Source organism: Dipodomys merriami, unplaced genomic scaffold (genome assembly GCF_024711535.1).
Source record: "Dipodomys merriami isolate MVZ:Mamm:240054 unplaced genomic scaffold, mDipMer1.0.p SCAF_57, whole genome shotgun sequence".
Taxonomy (NCBI): Eukaryota; Metazoa; Chordata; class Mammalia; order Rodentia; family Heteromyidae; genus Dipodomys; species Dipodomys merriami.
In genome coordinates, this window is record NW_027206146.1 from 7774659 (window position 1) to 7800324 (window position 25666).

General features: G+C 55.3%; 2 protein-coding genes across 2 annotated transcripts in view; both read left to right on the forward strand.

The window, feature by feature from the left end:
* LOC138812879 (zinc finger CCCH domain-containing protein 4) overlaps positions 1-21913 on the forward strand; it is a 32898-nt gene extending 10985 nt beyond the window's left edge. Inside the window, exons 2-14 of the mRNA XM_070001121.1 lie at positions 5481-5700; positions 5957-6067; positions 8375-8594; positions 9621-9775; positions 10549-10645; positions 10734-10873; positions 11312-11419; positions 12767-12878; positions 13290-13399; positions 15232-15596; positions 15753-16096; positions 17606-17857; positions 18680-21913. Of these exons, the coding sequence (XP_069857222.1) occupies positions 5481-5700; positions 5957-6067; positions 8375-8594; positions 9621-9775; positions 10549-10645; positions 10734-10873; positions 11312-11419; positions 12767-12878; positions 13290-13399; positions 15232-15596; positions 15753-16096; positions 17606-17857; positions 18680-20190 (3745 nt within the window). The 3' untranslated portion in view covers positions 20191-21913. The remainder of the gene's footprint in view (positions 1-5480; positions 5701-5956; positions 6068-8374; positions 8595-9620; positions 9776-10548; positions 10646-10733; positions 10874-11311; positions 11420-12766; positions 12879-13289; positions 13400-15231; positions 15597-15752; positions 16097-17605; positions 17858-18679) is intronic.
* Positions 21914-23501: 1588 nt separating this feature from the next.
* On the forward strand, positions 23502-25618 carry LOC138812577 (transmembrane protein 160). Its single transcript, XM_070000542.1, has 3 exons — positions 23502-23734; positions 24780-24872; positions 25274-25618. The coding sequence occupies exons 1-3, from the start codon at positions 23527-23529 to the stop codon at positions 25537-25539; spliced, it is 567 nt and encodes a 188-aa protein (XP_069856643.1). The 5' UTR covers positions 23502-23526; the 3' UTR covers positions 25540-25618.
* The last annotated feature ends 48 nt before the right edge of the window (positions 25619-25666 follow it).

Below are 25666 nucleotides of genomic sequence, written 5' to 3' on the forward strand. Positions count from 1 at the left end.
GGATTTGAACTCTGGTACCACTAGGGTGTGGTGCTTACTAGATTCTACCACTTGAAGCCACATACCTCAGCCCCTTCCCCCCCCCCCCCCCCCCCGTTTTCTTTTCTTTTTTGACTTTATTTTTCAGGTCTAGGCTGGGCCTTGGACTCTGATCCTTCTACCTACTCCTCATGTGTAGCTGGGATCACAGGCATATACACCTTGCTTGGCAATTTTCTCAGTAGGGCTGGTTGGTAGGGGACAGTCATGGATAATCAGGCCAAAGGAGGTAGAGCTTGTTGGCTAGTGACCAATGGTGTCCCCGAGGAATTGGACATTGCTTTCCAAAATCTGTGCCTGGTAGTCAGCCTGCCAGCAGCTCTGGGCTATCCCAGTGGGAGGTACACTGGTGTTGGCCAGTACTTGAGATGGTCCCATGTCAAGGGCTTTGTCCACATTATCGTATCTGCCATGAAGGCAGATACGACTCCCATTGGGTGGATGAGCAAAACCAAGGCTCACACAAGGGGCACACCCTAGGAGAGAGACAGCTATTTGGTTTGCTTTATCAAGTATTGTTTTTGCCAAGCCTGTGGTATGTAACGAGCCCCATGTGCTGCTGAGCCCTGTGGACTTGGCTAGGAGGTATTGCTCAGACTGGACTTCCACACCTATTTTTTGACCCAAGAAGAATAACAGCCAGTTCTGAAAATGGAAACTTGATGGCCTGGAGCTTTTGTCCAGGAGGTGTGAGGCAGAGTGGCCTAGAGGCAAGGTACTGGCCTCTTGCTTTCCCTCCTAGGGGCCAGCTCAGAGCCTTCCTGTGTGGTTGGTTCCCTGTCCCTGGGGGCTCTGTCAGCCAGCCCAGCTGTAGCAGGTGGGACCTTACCAATCCAGGCCCTGGGAACGAAGCAGTCTCTGAGCAGGCCGGCACTGCAGGGTTTTCTCCCTCTCCAGAGAGCTTGGCGGGTCTAGATTGAAATGATTAGCACAGCGGTGCTCCCCCACTTTTCTTGGGGGATTATGTCACAGTCTATTAAGCATACTCCCTCGGTATTTAATCCCACTCTGACATGGATTTGCTGGCAGCCTGTGAAGTGGCACGGCTTAAATCTGCCTGCTGTTGGGGGAGCGTGCCTTTGTGTACTGTGCACAACCCTCAGGAGTTCCACCTTCCCTCCCTCAGGGCCTTCATTTTGTTCCTCTCTTTCCTTTCCTTCTCTCCTGCTCTCAGTTGAGCAGCCTGAGGAAAGTAGATCAAACACTTAGGTCACACTGCCCAGAGGGCAGAGAGCTCTTAAGGGCTCAGGGGCATGGAGGACATGGTGTGGTGGATGGCCTTGGGCATGCACCAAAACCATCCAGTGTTGTCCCAGAGGGGGCCCCCCCAAAAAATCCCGTGACTTTTAGGATGAGATCATCTGTAGTGTTGTAGCTTAATTTTAGGGAAACAAAATTCTTACTATTCATAACTTATTTTGTGGAAAGTTTTCCCTTTGATTCTCATTCCGCCCAGAGATGGCTTGGGTCATTTGTATGGTACCCTCCCTTGTATTTGGCTAAAGGGGCTTTAAGGGCGGGTCTGCATGCTGGACTTCTCTGCCTATGTAGGGAAGCCTTTGAGATGAAAAGGGCTTATGGAATCATTCTGGATGATCATTAAGACTCCAGTTCCTCCCATTGTATTTCTGATGGCCTGGTGCCTGTTTGAGGATGCTCTCCAGCTCTGGCTGTACTGAGCCAGCCTTCTGTGTCCTGGACTATGCTTCACAGTCTTTGTTTCTTATTTGTGTCTTTCCTTCAAGGAAAGTTCAGGGGAGGTAGCTAGTTATCCATGCTGAGCATCTGATACTCAGAAAAATTTGTGACTGAATGGTGAGCAACTCTTTTAGCTTTAGCTTTCCCCTTCCTATAATGTGAGATAATCTGGCTCTCTTTAGCTTTTTTTTTTTTTTTTTTTTTAATGTGCCTATCTGAACATCTGTTCCTTAAAGCTTGCACTCTACCACTTGAGCCACCACAGCTCCACTTCTGGCTTTTTTTTTTTTTTTTTTGGTCAGTCATGAGGCTCAAACCCTGGGCCTTTGTGCTGACCCCTCATTCTTCAGCTCAAGGCAAGTAATCTACCACTTGAGCCACAGCACCACTTCTGGTGGTTAATTGGAGTTGAGAGTCTCATGGACTTTCATGCCCTGGCTGGCTTTGAACCACGATCCTCAGATCTCAGCCTCCAGAGTAGCTGTGATTACAGGTGTGAGCCACTGGTACCCAGCTCACTTCTGGCATTTTTGAGGATGGTTTATTGGAATGTCTCATGGACATTCCTGCCTAGGCTGGCTTTGAACCATGATCCTCAGATCTCAGAATTGTAGGCATGAGCCACCAGCGCCTGTAAATCTTTAGATCATCTTCATTGGCTTCAGGACACCAATCTTTCTCTGAGTCCTGCCTGACTTTCCCAGTTTCTCCAAGGTATGGCTCTAGCTCACCTGAATCTTCCCATCTGGGGTACCCAGCTCTGTTTGCTCCAGTCCCCACTCCCAGTGAGTACACTAGAGGAAACCTAGGCTCAACACCAGCTTCTTCCCAGGGACCAAACCAGTTTCCCCAGTTCCATGGTGTTTTAACCTGGGTGAGGCCATCCTGCTATTTCTGTGGGTGAGCACAGAGCTGGTGATTGGGAGGTGCCTCCCTTGTCAGAAGATCTTCCCAACCCTCCCAGAGCAGAGCCTGTGTGGCCTGCCTTCTGTAGAGTGGCCTTGGCTAACCCGGCGTTGGAGGAAGCGACAGGAGGCCACACAGTGTGGCTCCACATTTGTTTTCTCTGGAGCTAAAGGAGACTAGGTGTGGTCTCAATATTTTTTGTTGTTGTTTGGTTTTGTTTTGTTTGTTGGTTGGTTGTAGGGCTTGAACTCACGACCTGGGGGCTATCCCTGAGCTCTTTTGCTTAAGGCTAAGCACTCTTACCACTTTGAGCCACAGCTTCACTTCTGGTTTTTGAGTGGAGATAAGAGTCTCACTGAGACTTTTCTGACCAGGCTAGTTTTGAACCATGATCCTCAGATCGCAACCTCCTGAGTATCTAGGATTACAGGTGTGAGCCACCAGTGTCCGGCTTGCCTCTGTGTATTTAAGAGCTGCTCTTGACCTCCACTTCTGGAGTACTTGAGGGCTGGGCCTATTGGGTTTGAAGCCAGACTAATGGGTCCCATTGGATGAGGCATGAGGTTAATAGAGAAGCCCCTCTTGAGGCTGTGAAAGGCAGGGAGGGTCCTCAAGAAGTGGTGGTTTGTTGTTTTCTACAAAGCCAATGAGAGCCCTTGAGGGCTTTTGGTTGTCTGTGCCCAGGCCCCATTAGTCTTTTTGGTCCTGGGTGGGTTCTACCACTGTTCACGTGACTTGGTCTGTTTTTGTGGCCTAGTTAATTGAGGTGAGAGGATTTTTATGCTGGGAGCTTAAAAAAAAATTCTTGTGGTGCTGCGATGGAACCTAGGCAGGTGTTCTTCCACTAAATCACACCTGCAGCTCTTGGTTATTTGGGGGCTAGGGTCTCATTTTTTTCTTTTTCTTCTTTTTTTTTTTTTTTTTTTTTTTTGTTGTTGGCTGTGGGGCCTGAACTCGGCCTGGGCACTGCCTCTCAGCTCTTCAGCTCAAGGCTAGCACTCTACCCCTTGAGCCACAGCGCCACTGCTGGCCTTTTCTGCTTTATGTGGTGCTGAGGACTCGAACCCAGGGCCTCATGCATGCAAGGCAAGTACTTTACCACTGAGCCACCTTCCCAGCCCCACTTACAGCTTTTTCTGTGTATGTGTTACTGAGGAACCAAACCTGAGGCTTCATGCGTGCTAGGCAAGCACTCTACCACTAAGCCACATTCCAAAGCTGCTTCGGTCTCACTTCTTGTGGACAGGTTTTGTTGATTTTAGGTTTCCCCATTATAACTAACAGCTGCCAGCTCTCAGTTGAGAAGGGATTTCACAAACTTCTGACCAGGCTGCTCTCCAATTGTGATCTTCCCATTAGACCCTCCCAGGTAGCTAGGATTTATAGGTGTGAGCCACTGGTGTCTAGCCCTTTCTTCAATTCTTATTTTGTTTTGAGACAGGGTCTCACTTTGTAACCTAAGCGGGCCTTAAACTCAAGATCTTACTATCTCAGCTTCTCAGGTTTATTGGTGTTATAGAATTATTAGTGTTAAGTGCCATTCCTTTTTTTTTTTTTTTTTTTGGTCAGTTGTGGGGCTTGAACTCAGGGCCTAGGCACTGTCCCTGGCCTCTTCAGCTCAAGGCAAACACTCTACCAATTGAGTCACAGTGCCACTTCAGGCTCTTTTTATGATTTAATTGGATATAAGAGTCTTACAGGCTTTCCTGCCTGGGCTGGCTTGGAACTGCGATCTTCAGATCTCTGGGAACTTAAAATTGTTATTTTTTCTTTACCAAGTCCTGTACTTTTGAGAACTGTATCTGTGGGTTTGGCTTGAACTCTGAATTCTTTTTCCACCTGTCCCTTCCTTAACCTATACCCCTCACCTGCCCGCCCTCCTTCCCTCCCTGCCCCCTTCTCCCCCCACCCCCACCCCCTATAGCTTAGTTAGGTGGGACTTGTTGGCTAGCTGGCTGGTCAGGTCAGGTCTCAAAGCACTGGGCATGGGGGTGACTGGGGAAGTTGACAATGGAAGGAAGAGTTGAGAAGGGAACCTGGAGAAATACTTGGAGGCAAAGGGGAAAAGAGCAGGGTCAGCCCATAACACTTAACGCTGTCATGGGACTTCTCTGGAGGCCATTGGTGGGTTTAGGCCTGCCTGTGAGTGGTTCACAGCAGTGGGCCTTTCCTCACTGTGCACAGCTCATGCCCAGCTTGCTGAGCATCTCCAGGGGCTAGGGTGCCCTGTGTGTGGTGCCAGTCCATGTTCCCCAGGAGGGGAATAGCTGAGAGGGTGCCAGGTGCTCCTGGTCTGCTCAGAGAGAGGGAGGCTTCAGTCTACTTATCAGAGCACCACAGCTGCTGCTTTTCTTCTAAGAAGAGCATTGGGATTTCCAGTGTAGATTGGACTCTGTGTTCGCAGCAGTGTCTGTACTGACTTCTTATTGATGGTTGTAGTGCTGGGGCTAGAACCCAGGGCCTCACACATACTAGGCTAGTGCTATACCACTGAACTACAGCCCTTGCTTGCTGGCAATCTTCCAATGAGTCCCACCTATGCCCCTCCCAGTCATGTTAGACTCCAGGACAGGGTCTTCTTTTTGAGATGGGGTCTCAACCCAGGCTACCATGGAGCACCCTACATAACCCAGGCTGGCCTAGAATTCACAGCCCTGCCTTAGCCTCCTGAGTGCTGGAATTACAGCCTGGCTTGTAGGCAGGGTCCTTCATAGAGGCGGGTGAGTGATGGTTTCTGCAGCCTGTGGCCTGCGTCACCCCATCAACCTCACTAGCCCAGAGTCCTCAGGGTTTGCTTCCTAGCCCATGTTCACATCAGCTTTGGGGTTGGTTTTTAGGGAAGATGGGGAGCTGGAAGAAGGTGAACTGGAAGATGACGGGATTGAAGAGACGCAGGATGCCCCAGGGGGACCAGAGAGGAGCCGGAAAGAGAAAGGGGACAAGCACCATAGTGACTCAGACGAGGAAAAGTCTCACCGGAGGCTGAAGAGGAAACGGAAGAAAGAACGGGAGAAGGAGAAGAGGAGGTCCAAGAAGAGAAGGAAATCCAAGCACAAGGTAGGTGCAGGAGGGCTAGTCACTGGCACGGGCCACCTGACAACCTGCGAGGGGGCTGTCAACAGTGGTGGCTTTTCCTGCCCCTAAGCGGATGCAGACTTAGTGGAGTCGATAGCTTATGCTCCATTGCCACTCAGTGCCCCTAGGTGAGGTTTTGCAGTAACACCTGGATGTCCCTGGCACCACCGGGCCCCGGGGCTGGACCGTGCCCGGAGGACCTGCAGCAGCCTCACTCCCTCCTCCCCTGTCCTTGCAGCGCCATGCTTCTTCCAGTGATGACTTCTCCGACTTCTCCGATGACTCCGACTTCAGCCCCAGCGAGAAGGGGCATCGCAAGTACCGGGAATACAGCCCCCCGTACGTGCCGGTGAGTGCTGCCCAGCCTCTGTGCGTGGAGACACCTGGTATTGTTTTCTTTCTTTCTTTCTTTTTTTTTGGGGGGGGGAGGGGCTCCAGTCGTGGGCCTGAACTCTGAGCCTGGGCGCTGTCCTTCAGCTCTTCAGCTCAAGGCTAGCGCTCTACCACTTGAGCCACAGCGCCACTTCTGGCTTTTTTTTTTTCCTGCCTATGTGGTGCTGAGGTATCGAACCCAGGGCCTCATGCATGTATAAGGCAAGCGTTCTACCACTGAGCCACCTTCCCAGCCCCCTGGTATTGTTTTCATCCCTATCGATTGGTGACTTCGAACCTTCAGATCTGCGCCCAGGCAGCGGCTGATCTCCCCCAGGCTTGCTCTGGCACCCTCTCTGTGCCCAGCCTTCCCTGCAGTCATGGCAGGACTGTGTGTCACTGGTCTTTGCATTGCTTACACATGACCTGTGGGACAAGAGAAAAAAATGACCAGGAGAGTAAATTATATCAAAGGTTGCACAATTAGAAGGTAAACACCCCATTACATTTCTGAACTTAAGTACAAGATGAACTTATTTGTTTAGTTTGTATATGTTACTCTCCACCAGAAAACTCATAAGAAAGATTGAGTTGGGTTTCACCTTTTGATAAAGAAATGTTGAGGGGCTGGGAAGGTGGCTCAGTGGTAGAGCGCTTGCCTTGCATGCTTGAGACCCTGGGTTCGATTCCTCAGCACCACATAAGCAAAAAGAAAAAAGCCGGAAGTGGTACTGTGGCTCAAGTGGTAGAGTGCTAGCCTTGAGCTGAAGAGCTGAGGGACAGCACCCAGGCCCAGAGTTCAGGCCCCACTACCGGACCCAAAAAAAAAAAAAAAAAAAAGGTTGAAAAGATAGCACTTTGTCATTGTGTATGAGACATGGTCTCTGGCCCTGTCTCTCTGCTCCTATGTTAGGATTACAGTTGTGCACACCAGGCTCAATTTAGTAACACCTTTTAAATCTGGGCTGAGTGGTCATGCCTTTAATCCTAGCTCCTTGGAAGCTCAGATCAGGAAGATGCCAGTTTGAGGCCAGGGATCTGCGGAGAAAAACTAATCAGAACCCATCTTAGTTTTAATAGGCAGAAAGGGGTAGGGAGGGTACTGTGATCCCAGCTAGGTTTGATGTATAAATAGGGTAATGGGGGCTGGGAAGGTGGCTCAGTGGTAGAGCGCTTGCCTTGCATGCCCTGAGGCCCTGGGTTCGATTCCTCAGCACCACATAAGCAAAAAGAAAAAAGCCGGGAGTGGCGCTGTGGCTCAAGTGGTAGAGTGCTAGCCTTGAGCTGAAGAGCTGAGGGACAGTATCCATGCCCAGAATTCAGGTCCCATGACCGGACCCAAAAAAAAAAAATAAATAAAATAAAAATAAATAGGGTAATGGGCTAAGCTGGCCCAGGCAAAAAGAGAGACCCTGTCTCAAAAATAACGAGAATAGCCGGGCGCTGGTGGCTCACGCCTGTAATCCTAGCTACTCAGGAGGCTGAGATCTGAGGATCGCGGTTCAAAGCCAGCCCGGGCAGGAGAGACCGTGAGACTCCTATCTCCAATAAACCACCAGAAAACCGGAAGTGGCGCTGTAGCTCAAGTGGTAGAGCGCTCGCCTTGAGCTGAAGAGCTGAGGGATAGCACCCAGGCCCAGAGTTCAAGCCCCACGACCGACAAAAAAAAAAAAAAAAAAAAAAAAATAACAAGAATAGAGCGTAGTGGTAGAGTGCTTGCCTTGTATGCATGAAGCCCTGGGTTCGATTCCTCAGACCACATACACAGAAAAAGCTAGAAGTGGTGCTGGGGCTCAAGTGGTAGAGTGTTGGCCTTGAGCATAAGAAGCTCAGGGTCAGTGCCCAGGCCCTGAGTTCAAGCCCAGGACTGGCAAAAACAAAACAAAACAAACCCACCAGAACAGCTGGGCTCTTGCTGGTGGCTCATGCTACTGAGTAGGCTGAGATCTGAGGATTGCAGCGCAAAGCCAGCCCTTCTGTTAGCTGCCCCCAACATATCTAGGAAGGTTGAGACTGAAGAGCACCCTCCTTCTTACACCCCAATGTAGTTATTTTGCATCATGGGAAATGTCCCTTCTCTTTGCTTTATTGGGGATGGTGGGGTCAATGCCCACCACAGCCCTCCGCCCACTGGGAAGAACTACCAACAGTATTTGGAGACAGTTGGTACTGCTGGAGCAGTAGAGATACCAGAGGGTTGCTTCCTTGGGAACCAGGGGACCTGTGTGGTTCTGACTCCAGGCCCCAGGCGCCGGCTCAGCCTCCTCCCCTTTCTGACTCGCAGTCACACCAGCAGTACTCCTCATCACACTCTGCACCGCTGCCCAAGAAGTCATACTCCAAGATGGACAGTAAGGGCTATGGCATGTACGAGGACTACGAGAATGAGCAATATGGGGACTACGAGGGGGACGAGGAGGAGGACATGGGCAAGGAGGACTATGATGACTTCACCAAAGAGCTGAACCAGTATCGGCGCTCCAAGGAGGGCAGTCGGGGACGAGGTGAGTGCCCTGCAGCTCCCCCCAGGCCACAGTGGCGGCAGCCAGGGGCTTGCTCAGCTGTGTAGAACCTGGCCGACTGTGAGGCTCTTAATGGGCCTCGAGTCCTGGAGGAGAAGCAGGCAATCATTTGGGGATAGGCACGGTTCATGGGGACAGGAAAAGCATTGCAAGGTGTTTGGGATGGCTCCAGGCAGATAGGAAGCTGGGAGAGGACCACTGTGGTGGCCAAAGGATGGCTTTGGGAAGTTAGCTTCCTGGTCAGCTGTGGGGGAGAGAAGAGGGCCTACCAGGGACAGCTGACTGCACTCTCCTCAGTCCTCTTCTCCCAGCACCTGCCACACCTCTGGACCTTGAACCTCGGGAGGACAGTGGGTGAGAGACGGCCCTGCTCCACAGACAGACCAGCCCAGTCTGTCTCTCCTGGCAGAATGACCCCAGCCTAAGTCTCCTTCTGGAATCTTCTGGCTCAGTTTCTTAGGCTTGTGATCCTTGTCTAAGTCCCAGCTGATTGTTCTGTTAGGGTGGTGTTCATTTGTTTTTGTAGGACACCTCTAGGGGCAGAGTTTGCTTTGGGGACCTGTGCTGTCCATGGGAGGGGAAGGCAGGCTACCGTGTAGTTTTGTGTCTCGTACCATGTCAACAAAGTGACAGGAAACACATTAACTTCACTGTATCAGCCAGTCCTATTGCTGCATGATGTCATCTTGGACAGGTGGGGTCTTCTGTAGTCCTTCTTTCCTCTTAAGTGTTTGGTGTCAGGTGTTTTATTCTCCGCATCATCCCACCCACGTATCAAGTGCTCATTGTGGGGCAGCTGAGTGGCAGGGTAGTGAGTGATGGAGGAGCCCTGTATCCCGAGGCCAAGGGACCCCATTGAGGAGACAGCACTATTAGCCTGGCTGGGCTACCTGGGAAGGCTCCTGATGGAGGAGGAGGAAGATGGCGTTGCTAGCTGAAGGGCAGGAAGCAGGTTCCTTTCTTCGTTGTGGTGGGATTTGCAGCTTTGTTGTCCCATTCACCCTGTAGGCAGCCGAGGCCGGGGCAGGGGCTACCGAGGCCGAGGAAGCCGAGGAGGAGCACGAGGCCGGGGCCTGGGCAGGGGCAGCCGTGGCCGGGGCAGAGGCTCCATGGGAGGAGACCACCCAGAGGATGAAGAGGACTTCTATGAGGAAGAGATGGAAGTAAGCGCCTGCGTGGCTCTGGTGGGCACAAGTGGTGGTCCCTCCGCTGCCAGAGCTACTGAGGGAGGCCGGGCCGAGGTGGAGGGACTCGTGGGCATCCTGAAGGGATGGAAGTCTTGAGTTGCAGATCGATATGTATAGAAAAGCTCATTTTGGAGTAGAGAAAACCTTCACATTGTTTGAAATAGAAAAGAATCAGATGTTAGGCAATGCCAAAGTTCTGTGCTTAGACAGACACTTCCTAATCATCTAGAGATATTTTTCTTTTTTTTTTGGGTCCGGTCGTGGGGCCTGAACTCTGGGCCTGGGCGCTGTCCCCCAGCTCTTCAGCTCAAGGCTAGCGCTCTACCACTTGAGCCACAGTGCCACTTCCGGCTTTTTTTTTCTGCTTATGTGGTGCTGAGGAATCGAACCCAGGGCCTCATGCATGCAAGGCAAGCGCTCTACCACTGAGCCACCTTCCCAGCCCCTAGAAATATTTTTCTGTCTGTACAGTTGGGTGTGTACTTCCACATACGCTGTGTCCTGTGCCTGCCTGTCAAAGGCAAGGTGCCCTTTCCTTGCCAGTGTCTACTGAACCTCAGTTCTCTATAGCCTCATCGCTCTCCCTTGTGCCTGGTGGAGCTGGAGGGAGGCTACCTGGAGGAAATGAGGGATCCTGCCCTTGAGGTGGCCCCTCTGTCCCCACCATGGGTCCCCTGTCCTCCAGAAGTGGGTAGAGTGTATGTAGGGAAGGCATTTTTGTTGTTCTCTTTGCCTCTCGGGAATTCCAGTATGGAGAAGGTGAGGAGCCAATGGGAGACGATGAGTACGATGAATACTCCAAAGAACTGAACCAGTACCGCCGGTCCAAGGACAGCCGAGGCCGAGGTGGGCCCTGGGGCATGGGAGGTAGGGTGTGGGCTGGGCTTCTGGGCCCCGGGAAGAGCAATGGATCTCTTCTTTCTCCCCTTTTCAGGTTTAAATCGTGGCCGTGGCCGTGGCTCCCGAGGTCGAGGGAAGGGGATGGGCCGGGGCCGAGGACGAGGCGGCAGCCGAGGAGGGATGAACAAGGGTGGGATGAACGATGATGAAGACTTCTACGATGATGACATGGGCGTGAGTGGACTTTTCCTCTTTTCCTTTTGATCTGGTGTTTGTGGCCCAGACCGTGGACTTGATTTCCTGTGAGGAGGCATTCTGTGGGCTTCTCCTGTTTCCTGCCCCCAGCAGCCCATCCCCGAGGGCCGTGCAGGTGGTGTGACCCTCTGTTTAAAGCACACCTTTGCAGCACACTCAGTGAGTCTCAGGGTTAGAAGGTTCTAGAGGAGGCGCCCAGATAGCCTGAGAGAGTTTTAGAGGGAAGCCCTGGCCACCTGCTGGAGGAAGAGTACATTTGTGCACAGGTGTGTGGCACCGAGACTTGAGAGGCCAGAGCTTCTCCTATCAGAGCACCCCAGGAAGGCAGCGCTGTCCCCAGGGTCCTTGTGATTGCACATCCCAAACTCTCCTGCCTTCCTTTTCATGCCCTTCTCCCTCACCTGCTTGGCCTCACAGGACAGTGGTGGAGGCTACCGGAGGAGTGACCACGACAAGCCCCACCAGCAGTCCGACAAGAAAGGCAAAGTCATCTGCAAGTACTTCGTGGAAGGGCGGTGCACATGGGTAAGGAGCAGGGTAGAGCGCCCAGTGTGCAGCCTCTGGTGAGGGCCTTGTGGAGTGATCGTGTGATGACTGTTCTGTTGGTGTCGAGGGATGCTGGCTGTCCTGGAAGACTGAACTCCCTTCTGAGTCAAGCAGTCCCAGGACGTGACAACATGTGGGGAGTTTTGGTTTTAGGGGTGCATTTTGGCCAACATTTCTGTTTAGCCTAATGTGTATTAATGACAGTTGGTATTGCAGAGATGTGACATACTTATGAAGTTGTTCACCTTCAAAGTTTTATCAGGAATCATCAAAGCAGCCAGAAAGAAAAGGGGGGAAATCAGGTTAGCCTTGCTCTTCGGAGACCGGGCTCCAGCTGTCTCAGTCTCCACCTGGCCTGCAGGAAAGCAGTGCTGTGTGTCACTAGCCAGCTGGCCGCTACTGCCACCAAATGGCCAGGCCAGGTATGGAAGCACGGTGTCCTAAGAATGCTGCTTCTGACCAAGGTGTTATGTGAAAACATTACTTGGAGTCACAATTCATTCTCCAGGAAAGTTGAAGTACATATAAACAAAAATGACCAGCTGTTCACAAGGCAAAAGTTAGCTTCATAGTGACAGGCAGGAAGTGGATACACACCCTGCTCCTACCTCTGGCAGCTGCAGACAGAGGAGCCCTAACTGCTGGCTGCGGCACATATGCCCGGCTCTCAGGACAGGGATCTCCCTGGGCGTGGGAGCTTGTTTCTGAGTCAGGGCAATGGCCTGCAGTCCCCCAAACTCACTCGCCTTGAATTCTACTGGCTTTACACATCCTGCGGTGCCCGTGCTTCAGGCCATCACACAGAAGACCTAGGAGTAGGAAAAATGGATGGTTTTTCTTTCTTTGTTTTTCCCCCCCATTCTGGAAAAGTCCTTGAGAACTTTGCCAATATCTCATTGGCTACATTTTCAAGGAAAGTTGGGGTATTAAGTATTTTGAGTTAGGCACATTTGTCCCCAAACAAAATGAAGGTTTTGTTAGGAAGGGCAAAATGTGGGCCTGGAGTGCAGATGGGGAGAAGCCCTAGTTCCAGTCAGCAGAAGTAAACCTGAGCGATGAGAGGAGGAAAGGCAAAGCGGGCAGAAGGAAGCTGCAGACATCTGGGAAGGGAGCATAGGGTGGCGAGGCCCTGCAGAGGGGGTGAGGATAGGTCCTGGGAGCTGGCAGTGCTATATGAAGGCCTTTGTAGTGTGGGGGCACCCTGTCCACCCTGAGCCATCCCAACAAAAACCCTTTGTGCATGCTCAGCAACAGAGTTGGACTTCCCTTGCAGCCAGGAGGGAGCCAGGCTGGTGGCACTCTTACCTTTCAGTGCTTCTCTTCCAGGGAGACCACTGTAATTTCAGCCATGACATCGAACTGCCAAAGAAACGGGAGCTGTGCAAGTTTTACATCACCGGCTTCTGTGCCAGAGCCGAGAACTGCCCCTATATGCACGATATCCTTTCCCACCCGGTCTGCTCCGGTGCGGGTAACCGCCACTCCCCATTATACTCCCTCATTACCCCAGGATGGCCCATGTCTCGTTCTGCAGAGGAAGAGAGACACAACTTGCCACATCCTGTCCAGTGCCCCTGTCTTGCTGAGATTTCCCCCATGGGCTTTGTAACCTTGGGGGAGTCACTTCCCCACCCTTCCCCTGATGAGGGTCCGAGGCCTCACGTCCAGGGCCAGCTTGGTGGGCTGAACAGGAAGGAGTTTTGGGAACCATGTCTCACCTCCAGTCTGCTTCCAACCCACTGTAACCCTGAGCAAGTTCCTGCACCTCTCTGGGCTTCTGAATGGGGGTTGGATTGTGCCTGAGGGTGGGTTCCGTGAGCTGAAGCATTTGCCTTAATCCACCATGAACGTGACTTCCCGTGTAAGCTGTACCACACGACTGGGAACTGCATCAACGGCGACGACTGCATGTTCTCCCACGACCCGCTGACCGAGGAGACCAGAGAGCTGTTGGATAAGGTAATGTCCGGGCTGCCCGAGGCACAGCTGACAGCAAGGCCTGCTGCCCCTCCCTTGCCTTGGTCTCTGGAGTACCAGAATTCCCAGTCTCGATCACCTGGAGCTGGGCTGTTGCAAGGGTGTGGTGACCCTGTGTGACACAGGGCAGCTGCTTGTGTCCCCTGTGGGCAGCCGTGTGGGAAGCACGTGCTGGTGTGTCTCCACAGGCCTTGTGGTCTTAGTACTTCCTGAACAAGAAGGCAGAAGACATGATGAGGGTTTCTTTGTAACTGTTGGGGACCTTGCAAAGAAGAGGTGACTAGCTCAGGCAGGAATCAAAGTGGTCTTACAGGTGACAATCTGACAGTCCTTGATGTCCTCCCTAGGGAGCTTGAATTAGGCCCTGTGTTTGCTCACAACACATTGATATCCAGGAGGGAAGGGGTCCTTCAGATGGAGCTTGCGGGTGAGGATAGGACCGCTGGAGACAGGAGGCCACCAAGCAAGCTGTTTCTTCAGCAGAGACAGAGCCACTCAGAGGCCCTGCCTTGTGAAGCAGCAGAAGTGACAGTGCTCACTACTTTTTGACCACTGCTCACCTTTGACATTCCCTTAGAAATACTTACCATTTCAGAACTCACATCCTGTGTCAAGTCCTGGCAGCCCCACTTCTTATCCAAAGGACCCAATGTCTGACCCAGTGCTGCCCCCTGCTGGATGTTCAGAGTTTGTGCGTGCTCCAATAGGGCATTCATTTCTGCTTTGTGTGTTAAAAACAGTTCTGTTTTTTTTTTTTTTGGGGGGGGGGTCCAGTCGTGGGGCCTGAACTCTGGGCCTGGGCGCTGTCCCTCAGCTCTTTAGCTCAAGGCTAGTGCTCTACCACTTGAGTCACAGCGCTACTTCTGGCTTTTTTCTTTATGCTTATGTGGTGCTGAGGAATCAAACCCAGGGCCTCAGGCATGCAAGGCAAGCGCTCTACCACTGAGCCACCTTCCCAGCCCCAAACAATTCTTTTTTAAAAATTAGCTTTCTGGTTTATTGGAGATGGGGACCTGTGAAGTAGCCCCAAATGACCTTGTGCTCATTGTAATCCTCTTGACTCAGTTTTTCAAGTACTAAGATTATAGGCATGCTGTATACACTCAGCTCAGCTCAGTCCCATTTCTAGCACTTACTATCTGTATGGGACATCATTGCATTCAATGCCTAATTTGAAACCAAGGTGGCCTGTTTTATCCTAACAAACCTTTGAAAGCATTAGTATCATATGTCATCCCCTAAAAACTCCCAGGCCCTGAGTTCAAGCCCCACGACAATAAAAACAAAACAACAACAACAAAAAAACTAGCAATGGAAGTCAGGAGCCTGTGGCTCACACCTATAACCCCAGGTATCCAGAGGCTGAGATTAGGAGGATTATGGTTCAGGCCAGCTTAGGGAAAAAGTTTGCAAAATCTTATCTCTACAACCAACAGGTCATGAGTTACTTGCCACCTGTCATCCTCATTATATTGGAGATTCTAAGTAGGGGGATCAAGCTTCAGGAAAAGAGCACAGGGCATTTCCAACCAAGTAAAAAGGATTGATGGTTTGAGGGAGCTCACAGGAGACAAGAGTGGGGTGATAGGCACCCCACAGTGACACTAAACAGGAGTACCCAACAACTGTGTGGCAGAATGCCTGGGAATGGAAGGAAGAGGAGAAGCTGCATTGGGCTCTGCAGGGAGGTGACCTCCACATGGTGGGAGGTACCCTGTGCCCAGGGGAGGAGGCTACGCATGGTTATCTGACGAGGGTCCGAGGGTCCATTCCAGCAGCCTTCCCATCATGTTTCGCACCCTCTGTCACTGCAGATGTTGGCTGATGATGCTGAGGCGGGTGCCGAGGACGAGAAGGAAGTGGAAGAGCTGAAGAAGCAGGGCATCAACCCCCTGCCCAAGCCTCCCCCTGGTGTGGGCCTGTTGCCCACACCTCCTCGGCCCCCGGGCCCCCCAGCCCCTACCTCTCCCAACGGCAGGCCCATGCAGGGAGGTCCCCCGCCTCCTCCTCCACCCCCTCCACCGCCCCCGGGGCCCCCCCAGATGCCCATGCCAGTGCACGAGCCACTGTCCCCCCAGCAACTGCAGCAACAGCAGGACATGTACAACAAGAAGATCCCCTCCTTGTTTGAGATTGTGGTGCGGCCCACAGGACAGCTGGCTGAGAAGCTGGGCGTGAGGTGAGTGCCCAGGTCCCCGTCAGGCCATAGGCCGGCACCACCTCTCTGAGGCACTGTTGGAGCCCCTGGCTGGGGACATGGCTTGGGTTCCAAACCAAGGGAGGGTTACTACCTCTCCCCAGCAGCTAGTTCACAGGCGCACATTTCCTCCTCTAGGTTCCCAGGACCTGGTGGACCCCAAGGGCCTATGGGTCCTGGACCCAACATGGGACCCCCAGGGCCCATGGGGGGTCCCATGCACCCTGATATGCATCCCGACATGCACCCTGACATGCACCCTGACATGCACCCTGACATGCACCCTGATATGCCAATGGGTCCTGGAATGAACCCTGGCCCACCCATGGGCCCTGGCGGCCCCCCAATGATGCCCTATGGTCCTGGAGACTCCCCGCACTCTGGAATGATGCCTCCTATTCCACCGGCCCAGAACTTCTACGAGAACTTCTACCCGCCGCAGGAAGGCATGGAGATGGAGCCGGGCCTCCTTGGGGATGCAGGTATGTGGCTCTACCTGGGGTGTCATGCACAGAGATTCTGTCTCCTCTCCGTCCCATGCAGTGGCCCAGTGTTCTCATGGCGTGGGTGTACTAGTGTGCCAAGAGCATGGCCCCGTCAGAAATAAGCCACACGTCCCGGACAGAGCTGCCTTCTGTCCTTCCTTGCGAGAGCTGACACAACCAGGGCCTAATGATGGGGTGCTGTGGCTGAGGCCCAGGGAGAACGGCCTCGGGAAGGGAAAGATGCAGGAGAGAGCCTTGGAAAGGGGGAAGATGCACTCCTGGGCTAGGCTGGAGTTCTCACCTGGATGCCTGGTGGGGGAGGGAGGTTTGTTCTCCCAGAGGGAACTTGATGCAAGTGAATCAGCTCTCCATCTTGGCCATGTTAGAATAAGACAGTACTAGTTGCTATGGGGAGGGCCAGGGCAGGGTGGTCGAGGCAGAGTGGAGGCGGCCGTGGGCACCTGGCCACAGCACAGCAGGCCGAGGCTGTACCAGTTAGCTGGTGGCCGTGTGCTGCTGAGGGAGAAGGCTAGAGCTCACCGTGGCTGCCTCCCCCTTGCTGTGTAGACTAAGGATGGAGGAGGGGGCACTGAGGACACTTCTGGGCTGCCTGCTCTGGAGATGAGGTGGTAGCCAGAAGTTTGGAGGAAGTTTGGGGTCCGGTAGCTTGACACTGTGCCTTAGGACCCATGGCACCTTATGTGTGCTGGCGAGGGAGGGCAAGCAGAGCTTGGAGGTGGGGTACCGGAAGTGGCATGCCAGGCCTACTGGAGCCAGTGGTGAGTTACACCCGATGGTCAGCCTCGCAGAAACTCCGAAGGCGCTGTTGAGGTTGTGAACCTGTGGGCTAGAAGGCCCCTTTGTTTTTGGCAAGTGACTGGTGTTCGGGGTGAGGAGCAAGGCTTCAGGGTAAAGAGAGAAATCAGGATGCCAGGAGCTAGGTGCTGGCCTGCCTGGTCCTAGGTGGTATGGGTAAGGCTCAGCAGGAGGAGACCAAATCAGGAGACCTAGCCCAGGCTGGCCTCAGGCTCGTGATCCTCCTGTCTCAGCCTCCCCAGTGCTTCCACACCGGCACAGTGGTTTTCTTTCTTAATTATCACAGAGCAGCCACAAAGCTAATGTTCATCCCGGATAACTAAGACAGGTCCCATCTGTGGGGGAGCGAAAGCTGCCTGGTCGGTCTCTCCTGGTTCTGGTCCCAGAGGACCTGTTGCTCCCTGCCTGAAATCAGAGCCTTTGCTCAGAACACACTGCCCTATCCACCCACGTCCGTCATGAGCACTTACCAGTGGCTCTCCACACCTCACCCTTCCTGCTGCCTCCCAGCAGGCAGGCCCCTGCCGTCCCTGCATGCATCCAGACTGGGGGAGGCAGAAGGGACCGAGACGGGACAGGCCTGGTGTCCGTGCCCATTGGCACTGGGACTGTATTGGTCCGCGGAGGGCAGGGGTAGAGTTGGCACCTGAGGCCCTTCCCCACACAAACCCTGGTTCTTCCCTGCCACAGAGGACTACGGGCACTACGAAGAGCTGCCGGGGCAGCCGGGGGAGCCCCTCTTCCCTGAGCACCCTCTGGAGCCTGACAGCTTCTCTGAGGGAGGGCCCTCAGGCCGGCCGAAGCCGGGCGCTGGTGTCCCCGACTTCTTGCCCTCGGCCCAGAGGGCTCTGTACCTGAGGATCCAGCAGAAGCAGCAGGAGGAGGAGGAGAGAGCAAGGAGGCTGGCTGAGAGCAGCAAGCAGGACCGGGAGAATGAGGAAGGCATGTGCCTGGGCGGGGGTGGGGCCGGGCCGGCTCTGCAGGCAGCTGCATGTCCCTGAGAGAGGCTGGGGTCAGGGCTGCCGTGCTGGAGACACCTGGCCCCCAAAGGGAGTGGTGGGTGGGGCCGCTGTCGGTGCGTGTGCAGCCCCTTCTCTGCAGAGGTGCCTCGGGAGGGGAGGAGGAGGAGGAGGAGAGGCCAGTGAAGTCAGCCAATGAAGTTGGAATCACAGGTGCTAAGGGCTAGGCCTGGCCACATCTGCCTCAGGGAGAAACGCTGGGGTGTGCCACGTGAAGGAGACTGGGATCCAGCTGGGCTGCAGGAAGATGGCGGGAGTTTGGCTGTGCCCTGTGCTCAGGGCTCTGCGCAGGTTCTGTGTGCAGCAGGGTCAGCCCCTCTATTGGCCCGGCTCACTGTCAGGAGCTTGACCTTCCAGAACAAGTTGCTCAGGGCCAGGCGGAGAGAGAGGAGGCCGCAGAGCCTGGGCTGGAGAGGAGAGGAGTCCTAGCTCAGTGCAATTCTACCCCCACTTAATGGCACCATGGCCTGTTTTCTCATTTTTCCGGGGGCATGTGGATGCCAGGGTCCTGGGCATGGGGTACATTATTTAAACGAGACGCACCACCTAGAGGATGCTGGCATGGGAGGAAAGCCACACAGAAGTGTGCTTGGCGTCGGCCTCTTTGCCCTCAGCAGTCTCAGGAAGGGGCCCGGGCAGGCCCTGCCGAAAGCTGGGGGGCCGAGCAGGTGCTCGCCCGCGGCCTGTTGGGTCCCAGTCTGGGGGCAGACGGGAGCCACTTACCTGCTCTTGTGCTCTTTCTTAGGAGACACTGGCAACTGGTACTCGAGCGACGAGGACGAGGGTGGGAGCAGCGTCACGTCCATCCTCAAGACCCTCAGGCAGCAGTCATCCAGCCGGCCCCAGGCCTCTGTCGGGGAGCTGAGCAGCAGCGGGCTGGGAGACCCCCGCCTCCAGAAGGGACACTCCGCAGGAGGCCGGCTGGCTGACCCCCGCCTTAGCCGGGACCCCCGGCTCACCCGCCACGCCGAGGCCGCCACCGGCGCTGGCCCTGGGGACACGGGGCCCTCTGACCCTCGACTGGCTCGCACCCTGCCAGCCTCCAAGACCGATGGCAGCACCCATGCCAACCCTGCGGGCCCCGGCAGCTCCAAGGGGTCTGCACCGCCTCCTGCGGAAGAGGAGGAGGGGGAGCGCGCCTTGCGGGAGAAGGCGGTCAGCATCCCCCTGGACCCCCTCCCCGGACACCCCCTGCGGGACCCACGGTCGCAGCTGCAGCAGTTCAGCCACATCAAGAAGGACGTGACCCTGAGCAAGCCCAGCTTCGCCCGCACTGTGCTCTGGAACCCCGAGGACCTCATCCCCCTGCCCATCCCCAAGCAGGACGTGGTGCCCCCCGTGCCTGCCGCCCTGCAGTCCCTGCCCGCCCTGGATCCCAGGCTGCACCGCTCCAGCCCTGCAGGGCCCCCCAACACCCGGCAGCGCGTAGGGGCCTCCTCGGACTCCAGCAGCTCGGGCTCGAACCTGCCTGACTTCGAGCTGCTGTCTCGGATCCTCAAGACTGTCAACGTCAACGCCCCCGGCGCGGGCGACAAGCCCAGCGACCCCAGGGTGCGCAAGGCGCCCGCCGACCCGCGGCTGCAGAAGCCCGTGGACTCTGCTGCGGCGGCTGCGGCCCGCGTCGCCAAGCCCTGTGCCCCGGAAACCTCGCCCCCCACGGGGAGCCCCAGCCGGGAGTCGTCCCCCCCAGCCACGGCACCCTATGACCCCCGCGTGCTGGCGGCCGGCGGCCTGGGCCAGGGCGGCGGGAGCGGGCAGAGCAGCGTGCTGAGCGGCATCAGCCTGTATGACCCCAGGACTCCCAACACGGGGGGCAAAGCCTCAGAGCCGGCTGCGGAGGCGGGCGCCCAGCCCAAGGGCCCCGAGGGCAACGGCAAGAGTTCAGCCTCCAAAGCCAAGGAGCCCCCGTTCGTGCGCAAGTCAGCCCTGGAGCAGCCGGATGCGGGGAAGCCCGGGGCCGACGCGGGTGCCGCGGCCACGGACAGGTACAACAGCTACAACCGGCCTCGGCCCAAGGCTGCTGTGGCCTCCACCGCCTCCACCGGCACCCCGCCACCGGAGGGGGCCGCGCCCCAGCCGGGAGTGCATAACCTACCCGTGCCCACGCTCTTTGGGACCGTGAAGCCAGCCCCCAAGTCCGGCTCAGGGAGCCCCTTTGCCGGCAACAGCCCGTCCCGCGAGGGCGAGCCGGACGCGGGGTCCCTGAAAGATGTCTTCAAAGGCTTTGACCCCACTGCCTCCCCCTTTTGCCAGTAGTGTTGAGGGGGGGCCGTGCTCCCCCCGCTCCACCCCTTCCAGGGTGAGACTTAAGGGCAGTTACCAGAGCTGGGGGGTCCTGGGTGTTCTTTTCTTTTTCCCCCCTCTTTTCGTTTCCTCTTACGTAGTCCTTTCTTTGAGACATAAATTGTACATAACACCTCCGTTCTGATCCGTCACCCCGGCCGCGGTTGCTGCTGGGGCTCCCAGGGCTCCCGCACTGCTGGACAAGGCAAAGTGGAGCCCACGCGTCTGTCCTGTTCGCTCGGCGTGAAGCCACTGTCACCTCAGGAGAGGAAGCCCTAGAGGTGGCCAGGCCTTCTGGCCCACTCTGTTCATGAATTTGCACTTGGGGCTCTGCGCCCTCCGTCCAGAGTTCATCCTGAAAGCACCACCCACCAGCGCCCAAGGGAGACAGGGACAGACGGACCTGGGGTGCATCTCCCCCAGGAGGAAGCCCCTCGGAGTGTGCTTTCTGTCAGTATTACCCGTCCTGCCCCAGCCCGCACGCTGTGGGCCGCAGATGCCCCAGCACTGCCGGCCCCAGTCCCGTCCCCAGAGACAGCTCAAGGATCCGCAGCGCTGCCACCCGCCGGCCTCCGGAGCAGCGGCCTTGGAGGGCTACGGCCAGGCCCTGGTGCCCTGCCCGCTCTCCCCCTCGCTGCCAGCCCTGCCTCTGTAAGGCTGAGGCAGTGCAGCTTCGCTTCCCCCCTCCCAAGCCGACAGACCACGGGCTCAGCGGTGAGGCGCAGTGTTGGATTTGTGGACATTTGCAGAAGGGGGCCTGAGGAAGGGAGCAGTGTGGCTGGGCCTGGAGGGGACCCCCCACTGCAGTGGGAAGACACCAGCCACGCCTTAGCAGGGCACAGAAGTTTGCAGTAGCCTTCCCCCCGCCCCACCCCACTCTTCCTTCTGACTTCAGGCTTTCAGGCCTTTCTGCCTCCCTGCCTCTGGGCCCCTTTTTCTCCTCATGCCACTGATCCTCCGTCCCACTGCCTCACCCAAGGTCCCTGGCTCTTCCTTGCTAATAATGAGATCTGGTCACCCAGCCAAAGGTTCTTCTGCCACCCCAAGAGAAAACGTGAAAAGGCAAAGCAATGAATTTGGGCTTAAAGCTGGGGTAGGAGAGCCTGGTGCCTGGCAGGGCCCACAGCCCCTTGGGGTTGGCTTGGTTGGTCTTTTGTTGTTTTGATTTGTTTTTTTAAGCAATCATTCATGAGATTTGTCGTCAGCCACCAGTGTGGGCCGTGAACACAAGGGCCACGTGTGTAGGTAAGTGACCATACACAGTGTGGCGGTGTTTTGGTGTTTTTTTTTTTTCCCCCCTCCTTTTACTTTTTTTTTTTTTTTGTAAAAGAAAAATGCTTTTTTAAAAACCGTAATCTGTGGATGAAATCGAAGCTGGAGCCCCCTGGAGCCTTCAGCCTAAGCACCTCATGGGACTAGGAACCCTGATTCCTGCTTGGCACCAGGCAGTGCTTTTAAAGAAATTGCTCTCTAACCAGGATTGTAACAAGAGTGTAAATACTATTTCCGAGTTGAAAGTTGATGGTGCAAATATGTATATAATGTACTGTATTTTTACAATGATCGCCGCATGACTACCCAGCCCCTTTTGTACTCCGCATCTGTCTTCCAGAAACTCACCTGCCTCTTCTCCTGTGGTCTCTTAATCCAATAATTGTATTACTGCCAATAAAGGATGCAGTTATTTTAAAGCCTGCCAGCCCTAGTCTCTGTGCTGCCCATACCTCCCCCGGCCTGGGGGAGAAGCAGAGGAAGGTCGGGTGGGCTGGGCACAGGTGAAACCTGTAGACTCCTTACCAGCAGAAAGTTAGAAAAGTGGATCTGTGGCTCAAGTGGTAGAGCACCCACCAGTCTTGAGCAGAAAAAGCTAAGGGGCAGTGCAAGAAAGAAATATCCTTTTTGGCATTCACATTAGTACTGTTTTCTCACTAGTGTAAACCTTTTTGGTAGCCAATGTGTAAAATGCACCTCAAGTACTTTCAGTTCATACTAAAGCCCATTGATAAGCATAAGAATGTCATACTGTTGAGTTTATTTCTAGCTGTCCTTCCCCCTCCCCCACACTGCCAGGGCTTGAACTCGGGGCCTTATGCTTGCTTACCTTGATTGGCTGATGCTCTGTTGTTTGAGCCAGGCCTTCAGCATTTGTAGGTTTTGGTTTCTCTTTTTCTGCTAGTTAATTAGTGATAAGAGTCTCTTAGACTTTTCTGCCTGGGCTGGATTCAAACTATGGATGGTCCTCAGACCAAAATAGGATTTTTGTTTTTGTTTTTGCCAGTCTTGGGGCTTGAACTCAGGGCCTGGGCACTGTCCCTGAGTTTCTTATGTTCAAGGCTAGCACTGTACCACTTAAGCCACAAGCACCACTTCCAGCTTTTTCTATGTATGTGGTACTGAAGAACCAAACCCAGGGCTTCATGCATGCTAGGTAAGCACTCTACCACTAAGCCACATTCCCAGCCCAAATTGGTATTTTATTTTGTCAGTTGTGGGGCTCTAACTCAGGGGCCTGGGCACTGTCCCTGAGTGGCATTCTGCCACTTGAGCCACAGCACCACTCAAATAGGTATTTTAAAGAAAGAAATATGGAAGAATACAGTGCCTCTGGTCAGTGTACAAAATAAAGCTGGGGTTGGGGGGGGGGGGGGAGAGGTAGTGGTTCACACCTGTAATCCCAGCTACTCAGGAGGCTGAGAGCTGAGAACCGTGGTTGGAAGCCAGATCAGGCAGGAAAGACCACGAGACTCATCCCTTAACCACCAGAAGACCGGAAGTGGTACCGCTCTAGCCTTGGTAAAAGCCTAGGGATAGCACCCAGGCCCTGAGTTCAAGTCCCATGACCGACGACAACAACAACACAAGTGGGGGAAAAATGTAAGACTGAACAGGAATACAAGGAAATAGTATTAGTAATCTCTCCTTGGCGAGATTACTGATGAAACTTGCTAGGCTCCACTACGTTTTGCAAGGTTCTACGTTAATAATCGAGTTTTCCGGCCGTTGGAAGTAAAGTTAAAAACTTCAAGTCCCAGGAGACACCGCGCCACGGGCTTCTGACGACCAACCTTTCCCGGACGCAGTCATCTCTGGGATTCGTAGTCTAGCTACAAGAGCAAGGTAGGACGCACACTACCGGCATAGATGACAAAGGTGGGAGTCATTGCCATTTTGACCAATGTGCAGTGTCTGCCGGGTATGAGTGACGGAGACACATACCAATAGGAACGCTGCGCAGCCTGAGTGATGTGCACGACAGCCTACGAGTGACCCGTGGGGCGGGACAACGCGCAGTGGCCCTTAGTGCGAACCATGGGAGGCGGCTGGTGGTGGGTTCGGGCCGCCCGCCTGGCCCGACTCCGCTTCCGGGGGTCGCTGCTGCCACCTCAGCGGCCCCGGAGCGGGGGTGCCCGGGGGTCCTTCGCCCCCGGCCACGGCCCCCGCGCCGGGGCTTCGCCACCCCCAGTGTCCGAACTGGACCGCGCAGACGCTTGGCTCCTCCGAAAGGCGCACGAGACAGGTCTGTGGAGGGGCTGGGGTCTCCAGGAGGAGGCGAGCGGGCTGCGGGGTGGCCTGGCAGCGGCCACGACAAACAAGCACCCTGGTTGCGCCACCTCCCAACGGGGCCGGGGCTCGGCAGGGACGTGGAAACGCAGAGGAGCTGGTTGCAAGGGCGCGGGCTGTCCGCCTGGGGCGCGCGGGCTTGCCGGGAGGAGGTGGGACTGGATTAATGGGGTGCAGCTGGGCTGAGGGCGGGTGGCTGGATGGGCTTTGCCCTGCCTGCATGAGAGAGAGGCTCCCGGGGGCCGCCGAGAGTGCGGGTCCGTCCGGCTTGCAGAGGCGACCGCTGCGCGGGGCGTGTGGCTCCCCGCACTGATGGGCAAGCTCCTGATTGGAGACGGGCACAGCCAATAGAACAAGAGATGCCAGCTGATTGGAGGGACAGGCGTCACGGCCTGGCGCGGATTGGTTTAACACTGGTGCTGGGACCAGCCCGTTGGCATCACCTAGGCCTTGAGCGAGGGGAGATGTGGATAGAGGGAGGACGCCCACCCCTGCTGGGAGAGGGTAGCGTTTGAAGGAAGGTGGCGTGTGTAGGGGAAATTGGTCCGGAGGTCTACACGAGGGTCTCCTTCTCTCTCTCCCCCCACCCCCCCAATTTGACCTGGGTGCTGTTCCTTAGCTCCACTCAAGGCTGGTGTTCTACGATTTGAGCCACACCTCCACTTCTGGCTTTTTGTTAGCTCATTGGAGATCATAGTCTCACAGACTTTTCTACCCAGGCTGGCTCAGATCTCAGCCTTCTGAATGGTTAGGATTTCAGGTGTGAGCCATGAGCGCCTGACCATCTTATTAAATCTTTGCAGAATTTGGGGGAAGAGGGGATCAAATGAGGTTAAGAGAAGATTTCGAGGTGGGACTACAGGGGGCTTCCTAGGAGAGGTGAGGCTGCCTCTTGACTGGATGGATGGAGGGGACTTGGGTGACCTGGGTGAGGTGGGGCAGGGGGCAGGTCTGGGGCAGGCAGCGTTTGCCCTGACCACAGTCCATTCTCCCTCCCGCAGCCTTCCTCTCCTGGTTCCGCAATGGCCTTCTGGCCTCTGGGATCGGGGTCATCTCCTTCATGCAGAGCGACATGGGCCGGGAAGCAGCCTACGGTGAGTGCAGAACCGCTCTGGTGTCCCATAAACGAATGGGGAATGGGGGGACCCTCATCCCAGGGTAGACTGTTTCATGCCTCCCCCAGTTGTGTATGTTAAACCCTCTTCTCTTCCCCCACCATGTCCTCATGGGCATTGGTCCCAGCTGAGGGGGTGGCCCAGACATAGCTTTGGGACTCCCCATTCCATTTTCTCAAACATGGGGATTCCAGTCCCTCACATACCCCTGCCCCTCCACCTCCAGGCTTGTCCTGGCTCCCAGACGCCACCCTTAAGTCCCTGATTCATTCCATGCTAGTGTCCTTGGCTCTGAGCTTATGCTCCCATGGATTTGCACGCCGGCCCCCTTGTGCCCATTGACTGCACCCCCATTGACTGCGCTCCCTCTTTCCCTCTAGGATTTTTCCTGCTGGGTGGCCTGTGCGTGGTGTGGGGCAGTGCCTCATACGCCGTGGGCCTGGCCTCACTGCGGGGACCCATGCAGCTGACGCTGGGGGGCGCAGCAGCAGGCATGGGGGCTGTGCTGGCCGCCAGTCTGCTCTGGGCTTGTGCCGTGGGCCTCTACATGGGCCAGCTTGAGCTGGATGTGGAGCTGGTGCCTGAGGACGAGGGGACGAGCACCACCGAAGGCCGAGATGAAGCAGGCCGGCCGCCACCCGAGTAAGCCACGGGGTGAGGACCAGCTGGGCACTGGCTGGCCCGGGCCGGAGCACTGGGACATTAAAACCTGAGCCTTCGCCCGCCCTGGTTGTGGTAGTGCTTCCGTGTACTTGGAGGGGAGGACCAGGGGG

Excerpts from the sequence above, each read along its gene's own strand:
- LOC138812577 (XM_070000542.1), top strand. The coding sequence starts at position 23,527 with ATGGGAGGCGGCTGGTGGTGGGTTCGGGCCGCCCGCCTGGCCCGACTC. Across the intron at positions 23,735-24,779 it reads CCGAAAGGCGCACGAGACAG|CCTTCCTCTCCTGGTTCCGC; the intron begins GTCTGTGGAGGG and ends TCCCTCCCGCAG. Across the intron at positions 24,873-25,273 it reads GGGCCGGGAAGCAGCCTACG|GATTTTTCCTGCTGGGTGGC; the intron begins GTGAGTGCAGAA and ends CTTTCCCTCTAG.